Source organism: Salarias fasciatus, chromosome 11 (assembly GCF_902148845.1).
Source record: "Salarias fasciatus chromosome 11, fSalaFa1.1, whole genome shotgun sequence".
NCBI lineage: Eukaryota > Metazoa > Chordata > Actinopteri > Blenniiformes > Blenniidae > Salarias > Salarias fasciatus.
This window is the reverse complement of record NC_043755.1, coordinates 9080963-9094350: the sequence shown is the minus strand read 5'-3', so window position 1 is coordinate 9094350 and position 13388 is coordinate 9080963. Positions and strand designations below refer to the sequence as shown.

The window sequence follows — 13388 nt, the reverse complement described above, 5'->3', positions numbered from 1 at the left end:
CATTTTAATTAAGTCGACTCTTGTTCTTGTAAAACACAAAGTGTCAGTCAATGTGCACTCGTGTCGTGTAATTATGATTTATGAGCAGTGAGTGAGTGAGCCGATAGCAAAAATATATAAGCTTTAAGTTTCAGGACCATTTTATCAGCTTTAACCAACTACTGTGTGTGTGTGTGTTTTTTTTGTTTTTGTTTTGGGAGCTCAAACCTTATCTAACCTTTTGTAAGTAAAGGCACTGATCCCTGGTAAACTGTTACACAGCTTATCTATCTACACTACGGGGGGGCAGCAATTTTTTTTTTTCTTTTTTTTGAGGTTAATCGAAAGTACCCACAAATTGAACAGATAACAAATCTCGGCAGTACATTTACGTCTACCTACCTGCAATAAATGCAATTCATCCATAAAAAAATGTTTCATAAATATATGTGGTATAAAGTACCAATACAAGAAAACAGTAATCTCCTCTGGAGCGTGTTGCAAATCTCGCCAAAGTTAAGAAATGCAGTTACAGTAGTTTATGGTTTTTCCCGAAGGAATCTGTGTCCATGCTGGTTGCTCATGTCATCTCAGGGCCATATCTCTGGAGCCGGCCCTAAAGTTTATGTTTCAGGTCTGCTGAATCATGATCAGAGCTTAGCCATAACAACATGGTAAGAAAACCATCAGACCACAAAATAGAAGTGACTGGAAATCCACAATAAGGTCGTCCTGCATCCTTGGTCTTGGGATAAGAATCACTAAATGCAATAGCGAGCGGAGTATACTGCAGTCTTTCTGATAATTACAAAGTCAACACAGAAAAATGGCACACAACGCGCCATTTATTATAAATCCATTTAATCATATTTGTCTGCTGCAAAATTTCTTCTTTTCTGAATGAAAGGCAAAAAATGTGTCTTCTGTAAGTGTGTGTTCAGCAGCTCACATTCATATCAGTGCAGAGGTCACTTTCAGCAGATGCTCCATCTTTATGAAACACATGTAAACCTTATGTCACAAACAGCGACAACAAAACACTTTCATCCTCTGCTTGACTGCGAGCTAATGAACAGACTGCCTGTGACCAATCGAAACCCCTTTTCTTTCAAATCAAAGGAAAGGCTAATACAAATACCATATGTGCTTTTTTTAAAAGGAGGGAGTCATACATCTCCATTTCATGCCAACTTTCTCTGCCTCTGGCAATCCATTCCTTCCGCTAAAGGTTATTGTTATCAGCATGGATCTTGCAAAAAGCTTGGATAGAGAAATAAAGTGCTGCAGTGGGAACCCACCTTTTCCAACCCTTTCAGCACCAAGCCATTGACTCCTGCCATACAATTCCCTGCACTAAATGCCACTTAAGCTATTACAAGTTTTCAGCTGAGTACAGCGCTGACCTGATGGGGCCGAGGACAAAGAGAGAGCACTGACAGGGACACTTATGAAATGCCAGCAGAGAATTGCCACCATCACTTCAATGTGAGGATGTTTCATGGCAGCTGAGGCTTTGAGTTTGACGCAGACGGCTCCCATTGCCCACCATCCCTCAGAGACATGATTGCCCGGTCTGTTCCCCACCAATCCTTGCAACATATTTATGCAGTATTGCATGCTCATCTTAAATATGTGGCTTATCCAGCTGAGGGAAGTGGTTTGTCTCACTGAATGGCAGCAGCACAATTGTAACTTTTAGGCAACCTTGACATAATTGCGCAATAAAAGTAACTGACAGCTTTGCGGGCTCTTCCTGACTCGTGTTCAATCATAACTATATCACCGGCCACATGGAGGACATCACCTGCGCCTCGGCTCAGTGGCGGGGACTCGTAAGGCTGCGTGGCGATGTACAGTCACAGTGCAGAGGGGAACATAACTCCAGAGAACCAAATACAATTAGAAGTACGCTCATTTAATTTCTTTTCAAAGAGCAAGACAGAACATGATGCAGCTGGACCCAGCAGATGGATTATGTACCTTTATCACAACAATGGGAACATGAGCAAACATCCAGCGTGAATCGATCTAAAGGCAACAAACGTCTCCTCCCTTCGCGCCAAAATTAACATAGAAATTATTTGATGCTTACTGTAAGATCACTGGATCTTTTTTGGTTGCCTGGCAACTGCTCCCAGTCAAGAAACAAGTCAAGGCACATAAACCCTGCAAAATCAGGTTTTTTTTTTTGCACCAAATAAACACATATAGGATACTGTAATAATTAGGGAGCTTTCGAGGTGCTGGGCTGTGCAGAAGACTTAGCGGCGCTCGTGTGTGCTGATCTCTAATTCTGAAAAACTGAAATAGATGTAGGCTTCAGCTACACATTAGGGTCATCCTTTACTGATGCATGATAGAAGTCGTCGTAAGACTAATTAAAAGCCAACAAAACATATTGTTGTTTATTGAAGATATTCAAAAATGCACACCATCGTGTAAAGTGAATTTTCGGATCTTGTCAAATCAACTTTATCAGCTTAAACCAGTCAAACAGCTGAATAAAATATTTAGTTTTTCCTTTTGGAACCATGAATACACCAATTTAAACACTAGCTACCAGTACTAGCTGCAAGGGATAGTAAATACCCATTGGTCCCCAAAGAACTACAGTTAGGTGGAAATATTGTGCGGGTCATATTATAAGAACATAAATATCATATCAATGCTCCGTGTATGTTCACCCAGTGCTCCTTGAAATATTCAGCTAATTCAAATACATGTAGTTATGCAATCAGGCAACTTATGAATTATACATCCAGTGGAGATGTATGTACCAGTGGATCGTGAGGTTGTGTATTTTTGTATTTTCTGAATATTTTAGTTGGATTGTGTTGCATTATATCAACAACTGTGATGGCTGCTATTATCGCTCACAACCAAAACATGAGCAATAAAACTATATCTGCCACTGAAAACTTCCACTCAGTGGTGTAGTGTTTTCTAGAGAGGCGGCTTCTCTCTTTTTGCCTTCTTTTACGGCAGCCCAGAATTCCTTTTTTTTTTTTTTATTAGAAAAAGTGGAATGTAAAGCTTCTCTAATTAGTGAAAATCTCTCCATAGTATTTCCTCACTGTCACATTTTGGTCTAATTTATCAGTTAATAGTTGTCTCCTCATGAGCCGCCCTGCTCTGCCTCTGATTGGTTCGCCGTTCCTCACGCTGCACGGTCAACTCTGACACTGACCAATCAAATCATTGAATGCAGTGAGTACCAGGCAATTAGAAGCACAGTAGGATGGGTCATGACTCCATCATCCCTGGGAAAAATAGGAAATCTGGCTCTTAGATACCGCTGAGTGGTGCATCATGGGGGATTTGGAAGTGGGTGTACGCATTGTTGACTAAAAAATAAGTGGTTGTATATCATGTAAATCATGGACTACACCACAGATACTTCAACACCACCAACATTACTACACCTACAACAACAACAATCTATGAAATGAAAACGTATTGAGTAAAACTTACATGTTCTATGAGCTCCTTAATCATGCCGTTCCACTGGCCCTTGTCGTCCTGGGAGCCGTATTTCCCATCGGGCACCAGACGGATCTCGTACGTGAAGCCCAGGATGTTGGCCAGCTCTTTCAGCAAGTCGATGCAGTATCCTTCGAAACGGTCGTTCCCAACCAGCGCCTTGTCAGACTTCTTAAGCATGACATATGGCTCCTCCTGCGCAGACCCAAAAGATCAAATGGGAAGCAATGGTGAGGTCAGCTTTCGCAATTTGTTTCAGCGCATGCGCCTAATTGAGGCAAAGTGATGTGAGCTGACGAGCCGCCGTTGCACTTAACAGACATTGACAGCAGATTCCAGCTCAAGGTGCAGCCACAGGCAGGGTTAAAATATGAAAGAGGACTGAGGCCTTTTCCTTCATTGATGTAATAACAAAATGAAACCAGAACTACATTTAGAAGTAATGCAACTAAATGCCATTTACATTGCAAAGCTGTGCCAGTGGCAGCACCGCTGAAAACATTAGGCGTGTTTGCATAATGAATGTGCTTCCAGCTTTGAGCTAGCTAAACCCAGTGTCTTTCCACACGCTGCTGTGCATTGACCTATATAGCCCGTGCACAGGTCGGTTCATTTTATGGTCAGGTAGCCGACACTCTTTACTAGCCCGTAATATCTTGCCTGGCTGCTCATAATTTGGGGCTGTATAAAAGCTTGATTAGGAACAGAATGCGGCAGTGAAATGGAACATGCCCACGACGCCGCCTTCATCAATTGTCACCAACCTCCAAGGGAGAGCGACTGAGCTGATGCCTGCAGTGACAATGACTAACACAGAATTGCTCGTAAATGATTTCCTTTATTTAGTGCCTGTTACCATTTGTCTGCCGGATAGACTTGCATATCCCGCTGTGCATTTCAAAACATGCTGGACCATTTATGCAAAAGCTGTAATACAATTTATTGCCTCCAATAGCCAGATGTATAATTTACAAACTGAGCTCAGAAGAGGAGTAATTGATTCTCTTGTGAAGGTGACCCCCATGCTTTGTGGTGCGTGTGTGTCTGTGTCACACACACACACACACACACACACACACACACACAAGTGCTCAAACTGGAGCTGGTGTAGCACCAACAAAAACATGCAGTCAGAGAGGGGGAAACAGGGAGGCATGACACTCTTTATTCCCTCAGGAAATTATTTTATGGGATAAGGCAGTGGTGGTGAGGGTGCAGGTGGAGGGGGGGAGCGGAAAGAAGACGTTGTGTGTCCCGGTGGCATGCCTCTGAAGAGCAGCATAAACCTCACATTAAGTCGGCTCTAATTTATTAAATAAATTCCGTCTAAATAGAACCGTCTGGAAAAACACACAGTAAGTGATAAACAATGTTGTTTGCCATTAAAGTATGAAGCCACTTGGACATTACAATTAGGATGTCCCCTTAAATAAATAATAAGATATGAATACTTGATGACAATGCATTTAGGGAGTAAGCGCTTCGCCTCAAACTTTGCTCAAGTTGTCCAATTAACTTGATCAAAAAGTTTGCATGTTAAAGGAGAAAGTCATTACCATCTGTTTCTAGCCTTCCAATTCGTGTTATTCCCCAAGGTTTGGACTCAAATCAAAGTGTTTATTCCACATCTACCCTCACAATCGCAGCATGGGCGTGCATAACAGTGAGAGGAGGAAGGTGGGCCTGCGCAGACACATTACAGGCAATGGAGTGCAAACAATTAATGTAAGGGGGAAAAACACATTAGGCGCCTTAATCTCTTCCACGGAGTTATCACTATAAAGCTGTCAGACGTCTTGTTCATGCATCACTGGAATCAGTTTGATGCAATGTCATTACACCGAGAGGGGAGATTGATATTAAAGTCGAAGCTCTCGTCGGCAATTTGGAAATAGTCGGTTTTATGATCTTAATCTAATGATTCCCAAAGAGAGAGCAAATTAACAGATGCGTCAGAAATATGACAGAAAAAAAAAACAACTAACTATTCCAAATATTTAGAGAAAACTTAAATTGTGCCTGTTACCCTGCTCATATTCGGAATAACAGCCCCCCTGGCATTAAAAGCATGCCCACTGGTGTCTCCTTGTACAGTAGTTCAACATTACACCACTTAAATCCTTGTTCCATTTCTCCTCTTAGAGACAGAATTAACACAGACGGCACCCAAAAGACACTAATTATGTCCCAACTTGACCGCACTTGTCATAATTGCCGCTTTATACTCCCAATATAGACGTAATAACTGTGTTTATCATTGTGGCTTGTATATCTGTCCTGGAGGGGTATGCATGGCGAACCGTCTGTGCCTGCAGCACCATGTTCGCTCCACAAGGACCTCGGCAGCAAGTGACAGTGTTAACTACACCTCTCTCTTTCTTTCTTTCAGTCTCAACATGTAATTAATGGGCTCTCTGGAATAGTCTATTGTCGCCCAATCTCTCTCTCTCTCTCTCTCTCCCTCTCTTTTTTTTCAAGCAAATCTTTAAGCTGACAGGGCTGCATACTGCGATACAATATAATGTATAGTCTATAATTTTTGGCTTTGCTGTGTTAAGATTTGATCAGTTATTTGATGTGAACTGAGCACACCTCAGTTTACACACCTAATGTGGTTAAATTTTCAGAGTAAAACATTGCAGATGTTTTTTAAAGATCGCAATATCGCTGATAGAGCTACACATACGAGTGGAGTTCAAATAAATATATTAAAGGAAAGTTAATTGTTCTGTGAGTTTGTACACTTCCAACACATAATTATTATAATTAATATTCATTTTAATATTTTGAAATTTTTCTTGTAGTTGTAATGCATCTAAATGCACATTTATTATTTTTCAATGTGTTTTACATTTTCTACTTATTTCTGAACTGCACCTACAAGGCCGGATTTCAGTCTTTTCCGAGGGAAAGCTGGGAAGGACATCTTTTTTCCGGAACACAGACCGCGCAGGTGACCTACCAGGATGGTGGTGATGACGAGGGAGCGGTTAGCCAGGGAGTCGGTGATGTTCATCCCTTTTCGCTTGGGCACTTCAGTGATGTTAAGACCTCCCGACGCACTCCACTTCCCCACCTGAGGAAGATGAAAAGCGTGTAGTTAAGTGTTCTGTGTCTGTTGGCGGGCGGCGACCTCAGCAGACTCCTCCGCCGACCGTCTCCCGCATTAGTCCCAGGTTGAACACAGCTCTGGCTGCATTAGATGATTGGCTGAGTCACCTTCTATCATCGGTCCGGGGTGTTTGGGAAAACGGAGGGTACTTAAGCGTGTGTCTTGAAAAGAATCGAGCATGATGGCTGAATCAAAGACACTGGAATCATTTGAAGGGAGAGTATACTATACCAACAGATCACAGCTGCATTAGTAAAATACAACAAAAGAAATACATTTCTAGACAAAAAAAAAAAAAAAAATGCAGCCTAATGTGAAGGAGCTCTGAGAATCCGGGGTGTGCAAATGTGCACAGAAGAAATATAAGGATCATCGGTAAGCCTCACAAAACAGAAATGTTATTAAAAGTAGCAAATAATCCCAAAAGCTTAGGGATAATTTGAATGAAGATACAGCAGAGGGTTGCTGGTTGGATCGCATCGTGAAAGCAATTTTTTTCTCTGCAGTCTCGGTGAGATAAGCCAAGAGATTTCAGCAAATAAAAGGAGTTACACATGCAAGAAGCCCGCAGGCAAAGAATCCCTGCATATTGTCGAGACGCACTCTGGAACATATCATTAGCACAAATAGTCCTGTGGCTGTCGGTAACAATCTCTGTTTGCAAGTCGAGCTCCGAACCCTCCTCCCATCTTCTGTTCCTACAGACAGAGCTTTTAATATTCACTGAGGTTTGTGCTTGAGGTGGATCCATTTTAAAGATGTACAACCCCCCCCCCCCCCCCCCCCCCCTTCACCCACGCCGCAAAAAGCATGAATGTTAGTGTCCTCCTTGCCTAATCCAGTGAGAGGCATATGCTCTAATTTGAAAAGCACATTAGTTACAGCTTGTCACACAACCAAAGAGGACTCCAGGAGAGAGACTTAAAAATATCCAAGTGGTTTCCGCTTTGCAAAATTCCTTCTAATTGTACCCAATTGCAATTAGCTCAATTCATTAAACATGATTAGGAAAAGACTTCAGCAAAAAGTTATTTACTCATGTAACCGCACGCAGGGTATTACACTTATCTCGCCCTCCTGAGCGCGTCGGTGTTGAGCCAAAAGTGACTTTCTGAGAACCTGCTCATATTTCTAGCAAAGGCTCAAACTTGGGCTAATATTCAATTACAATGGATTAGTTGAGGAAAAAAAAAGAAAAAAAGTCCACATCTTAACAGGCTCAAACAGTTAAAGCCGATTGCACGGATACACACACACACGCACACACGCACAAATTCAAGCAATCAGCAGCAGAGCGCCGGATCAACGCTAACATGCTTTAGCGTCGGATTTGTCAGCGACACAATGAGAAGACACTAATATGGCATCAAATACTTTCCAAAGATGACTGTGCTTCAACTTAATTGACCACGTGCAGGACAAGATGCCAGTGAAAGGAGGGAAAATCATTTCAAAGCTCCAGACTTACAGGCTCTATCCCCGAACAGAAGGGTTACAAGCTGAAAAGCCCCCGCTATTATATAGTCTTGAGCCTTTAGGGAGTACTTGAGGAAGTCATAATGGGACTTATCCCTATTTGATGTATTCATAATGTATGAAAGCCCCTTAGCAGAGAATAGCAGTTGTAGTCCGAAGGCCCTCCAGTACAATCAAATAAGTTCTACTTTACCAACCTTGTCGTTTGTTTCTTTCCCTTTTTTTTTTTTGTGAAACATGTTTATACAGCTCATTACCACCAAACAGCATTCTGGGCATCACCTCAAATTATCATTAAGAGAGGCAGCAATTAACACCCTAATGTGTACCCTAATCCAATTTGCTTTATGATCCACTAACTTATGCTTATGTTGAAACAGCCAATTTGCTTCCTTGTTAGGAGGTAAATGATACTGTCAAATTGGCATTATCTGTTCCACATCGAGAGGAAAATCGAAAGTCTTTCTCTGGAATCAGTAATCCATTAAATTCTTTTTATGGCGCAGTCATCGCGGAGGTTGCTCTTATTCTATCACAGCACCGAATGCATCGTTGAAACAACACATCTCAGAAAGAAGTACCTTTTCCAGTCCGTCTTCTTTCAGACTGACGATGTCCAGGTCGAAGTCTGTGCGAAGGCCTGTTGTCTTGTTGAAGGACAACCTCCCCGTCAGGCCATCCCAGTGGGACTGAAAGATCAGAATTCTCAGCTTTAATACATTCGTTTGCAGAAAATAATTGACAAGTTTATAACAATATGACATACATACATGCTACATAGAATGGTGACCTGTGGAATGTGTATTCTGAATGTATCTTTTATTTACGCGTCATTTTCTTGTATGTTTCACTGTAAATAATCCTGTCATCACAGAGGTGTGTGATTCTCTGTTAGGCAACAAGTGACAACATGCTTCGTGAGTTCACACCCACACGTGCACAAACACAAACTGTACACAGACTGCATTTCCTTTTTTTTAATTACACTTTACATCTCGACGCCTCCGATGCATTATCCCTCCAGACCTCCGGTTAATTAACAGCCATCTCCTTTTTGCTTGATCCCTGATGAGGTGGGGGGGATAAAACTGTCCCGTATTACAATTCTCTGATACCCACCCACCACCCACACTGACGTGTGCACAAGCAAACACGGGCCGGATTGTGCCCACGGCCTGCAGCCACTATGAATTGTTTCTGTCTATATCCGCCATTGTTTGAGCATTTCTTTTATATGCACAAAGATTTATTTTGTTTCCTATCAGTCTCACTATCTATCTGTATGAACATATATTTAATAGACTAACATTTTCCACTTTCATTTCTTTCATTTCTCCCCACCCAGCAATCACTAGAAGACAATATGACTTGGTACAATAGAGTAATCCATCCCTGTGTGTCAAACCGCAGCACTTTTCTGATATTTAAAATCCAAACCGGTGCCGCCCTGCAGCCCATAGCTGTCTGTCGACCCTGTAGCTTGCCAGAACTTGTTGTGAGAAGATCGAAGCTTCAAAGAGAAATTTGTGGCACTCTGCTTTTCCGAACCCCCTCATACCTCATTCCCTCTGGCCCCCTGCCATCGAGGTGGGTGGCATGTTCAAACAGCTCTAATTCAGAGAGTGACATAAATGCCTCAGCCATATCACATCCTGAGGGCCAATTCGACCTTCACAACATGTCACAGTCCTGTCTCGCAGCCGCGGTAAATCAGGCCTGAGTTAGTGTTTTTACAACCAAACATAAGTTTATGTTTCTATCGGTGTAATCAGATTCCTTTGCTTTTTGTCACCATCAGGGACGAGCATCTTATTAGGATGACTTTTTTTTTTTTTTTTTGTAACTCAAGGGCTCAAGGATTCGAAACACATGCACGAATATCGTACAATTCTGCACAGAATTTGGATTTCACAGGAAACAAACATGTATATATAACTTGCGCTGGTGTTCAGTGATCTCCTCTTCATTGGTATCATATCATTTGAAAATATTGGGAAATCGGCCATCGGATTTCATAGCTACACGCAATAAATCCTCAAGCAAGAAAGCAGGACTTTCTCAGCCGTGAAGCCATTTGCCTCGGTCAGAGCTGGTAGTCAGTAAACATGTAAAACCACATTAGCACTGCTGTATTAACATTTCCATTGAAGCAGCATTATAAATGGGTGGGAGTTATCTGGCATGATTCATGTCTGAGTCTGCCCCACAGCACACTCGAAATAATATATTCTACTTCACCTGCCAGACTCAAAGCAGTGTTTTTTTTTAAGTGTGGGGTACATCTCTCCAGGGGGCAACAAAGAGCTTCAGGAGTTCTGGGGGGGTCATGGAGAAGCCCTTACACAGTGTGGTTTTGAGAAGAAGAAGAAGAAGAAAAAAAAATCCTTGAATAAAAGATAGGTGGAAGGTAAATCTACTAATTATCCTGATAATACACGCTGTATTGCAAGTGTAATGGTGACAAAAGAAAATGAAGCACATGTTGTGACAGTTGCAAACTATCTATAAAGACCTGCCAGAAAATTTGAATTTAAATTTAGCATCAGCGTTATGCAGTAGGAGTGGAGAGAGCACCGTTTGGTTCCAGTGATGGAGCCTCATTCGGTGACAATCCTCTTGCTCTGCTGAACTTCGTAAAAGTCCTTTTTTAATTCTGCAGCTCCGAGACCAGCAGGGTGTGTTTGTTGTCCACTTCCCAGACAAACGATTCCTTTTTTTTTTGCAAGCGTCTCCATCACTGTTCAGCTTGAGACTACCAGCGAGAGAAATAATATGCAAACCTGTTTTGTAGCGCTGCCTAAAGTCAGACAAATGTGTCTCACTTAAGTGGCTGTTGAAGCAGCATTTGCACAAAGCCTTGACACACATTGGAACACCTCTCCGCTGTTGATGTCCCGCAGTAAAATAAACAACTGACAGGTCTTTTTTAGTGTTCCGCTCATCCCCCCGAAAAAATGTCAAACATGTTCACCATCTTTCCACCTCGGGAGGGTGGACGAATACCAGCCATGTCTGAGTTATGCTCAAATCATTTAGTTTGGAGGTTAAGCTAAAATGTTTTCTGCTTCCCATTTACCGCAGCAAGCTGAGCTATAAATGTTTCAACCGCTGCATTTGAGTGCACGTTGTGAAAGTGAGACAGATGCCATCTAGAAAGATCAGGGATTTTTCTTTCAAGGATGCTGTCTGCTGCTGTTGGTGGAAAAACCTTTGGAGGAACAACAAGCTGCGGCCATTTAAAATCTCCCACGCACTCAAATTTTTTTTTTTTTTTCTTTCAAGCAATGCATTAGGACCTACAACAGTTCGCACTTGTTTACACTTTGTTTTCCAGTCCTTTTCTGACCCTGTTTACCACTGAGCTCGACAGCTTTAGCTTCCCACAGACGAGAGGAGGAGTGGCCACTGATACCGGGTATTTCTGGTCACCCTGCATTCACTCAGCCGCTCTGCCCTCTGAAAGATGCAGGTCAGTGGACCTACAGTAAGTGGGAGGCACTGCTTACCTCCCGATCCCCTGCTGTCCCCGCTGAATGCAAAGCAACGACCCGCCACCGGCACGGTGCGAGAGAGGGTTTTAGTACTTTTGCGACATCTGAAGGTGACCGTCAGAGCCACGGCGGCGGCCCGCTTGGACTTTGACCCATGCGCCTGGGAGCAGTCGCAGCTTTTTGCTCCTGAGCATGACAATAAGGGGATGATGCTGCGAAGACACATTGTGGCATCTAGATTGGGAAGGATGCTGTCCGGCTTTGGGCGGGTGGGTACATATACAGTCCCGAACTGAACCTCAAGAGAGATAAAAATGACCTAAAATGGCATTTCGGAGCGTGCATGAAACTGGCCACAAATGCTGACAGCGTGCTTTGCACCGAGGCATGTATAACAGCAGCAGTGATAGTGAGCTGTCATCTGTTTTTGGTGAAGAAAGTGGCCGAGGAAAAAGGGTTTTATCTCAAAATGTTCCCACAGATGAGGGATCCTGGTTCGTAAGGGAAGCTTGTGTGAAACTCGGTAGATTCGGGAGATTAATGGCTTAATTTGGCTGTCATGTGAGTGATGATATGAAGAGGAAAAAAAAATAAACACAAAGCAAATGGGATTCCTGCCATTTTTAACATCTTTCAACCACACCCAAGACAAAAACAAATGATTTTTGTTGTTTGAACAAACGAAGATACAAATAGTAGCGTCTCCACACGCGCTTCATCTGCCATTTTGCAGAGGCTTGTTTTTGTATTCCGAGGCTCTGTCAGACACTCGTGTTAGATGAAATAGGAGCCGATTACACAAGTTGCGCTTTCAAAAGGTTACAGTACATGTTTTCTGAAAAATAGGTTATGAATACAGGGAATTTATGAAGCTGACAGCAACAGCGCCTTGATGTGTCTATCAAGACCGGCTTCACTTTGTGTGTGGATGTGATTGATTCGCTGGATAAATATCTCAGTCTCGGGTGACTACATGATCCCCGCTCCGCTCCCGTTGTCTCGTTCGTCACTCAATCAGTACGTTCCAATATAAATAACTCCGAAACCGAAGCCAGACGGGCTAAAGGTGCGCTCGTCACCTCTTTGATGAAGCTCATGAAGCGCCCGCCGAACCTCCAGGGCTTGTGACGGTGGCACTGCAGCGAGTTCACCGTCATCTGCGGGGCGTGCTGGTACGACACGGACACGATGTGGACCGCATCGTAGGTCAGAGCCGCATCTGTCTGGAATAAGGGGAGAACACTGTGTTAGCCGATGGCTTGTAAAACACGTGAAACAGTTTCCATGATTATAGATTGAGTTTATTTTGAATTGAGGGACTTTTTCTGACCGTGGAATAGATTTTGAGATCACTTGTATATTCTGTAGTAGAAGTCTCACACATACAGCACAGGGTATCCCTCTACTTTCTCAATACTGATCATTTTGATAGTTATAAAAAGCATTTTGCCTGTTATTGTTTTTTTTTTTTTGTTTTTTTTAGGGATAAGAATATTCACTAAATTTAATTATGAATGCAAAAACAGCCTGTCATCACGTGCATATGGTTATTAAATACTGTTAATTAGTGTTATTAATAACACATTATTTCTTTAAATTGTGACGCTGAAAACACTTAGCACATGATTGTGTGAATAATTAGTTGAAACACTGAAGTATTATAATTAGTACAATGTAAAATGTGTCAAATGCTTTCTTTCACACATAGTTTATTGTAATGTTTCACATCGTCTTCAGGAAATCTGACATGTTAACATGAAGCACTGCATAAAAACATGCAAGCGAGGATTATTTATTATTCTGTCTGTTTCTGGGAAAAAAATTGTCATTAGGATGTAGGCCACTGTATG

At 42.3% G+C, this 13388-nt stretch overlaps 1 protein-coding gene across 2 annotated transcripts in view; it reads right to left on the bottom strand.

Moving 5' to 3' along the window:
- grik3 (glutamate ionotropic receptor kainate type subunit 3) overlaps positions 1-13388 on the bottom strand; it is a 99930-nt gene that overhangs the window by 22317 nt on the left and 64225 nt on the right. For both annotated transcript variants that reach the window (XM_030103701.1, XM_030103700.1), the window contains exons 7-10: positions 12618-12761; positions 8629-8736; positions 6422-6535; positions 3451-3654 (exon numbers count right to left, since the gene is read on the bottom strand). In XM_030103701.1, coding sequence (XP_029959561.1) covers positions 3451-3654; positions 6422-6535; positions 8629-8736; positions 12618-12761 — 570 coding nt within the window. The remainder of the gene's footprint in view (positions 1-3450; positions 3655-6421; positions 6536-8628; positions 8737-12617; positions 12762-13388) is intronic.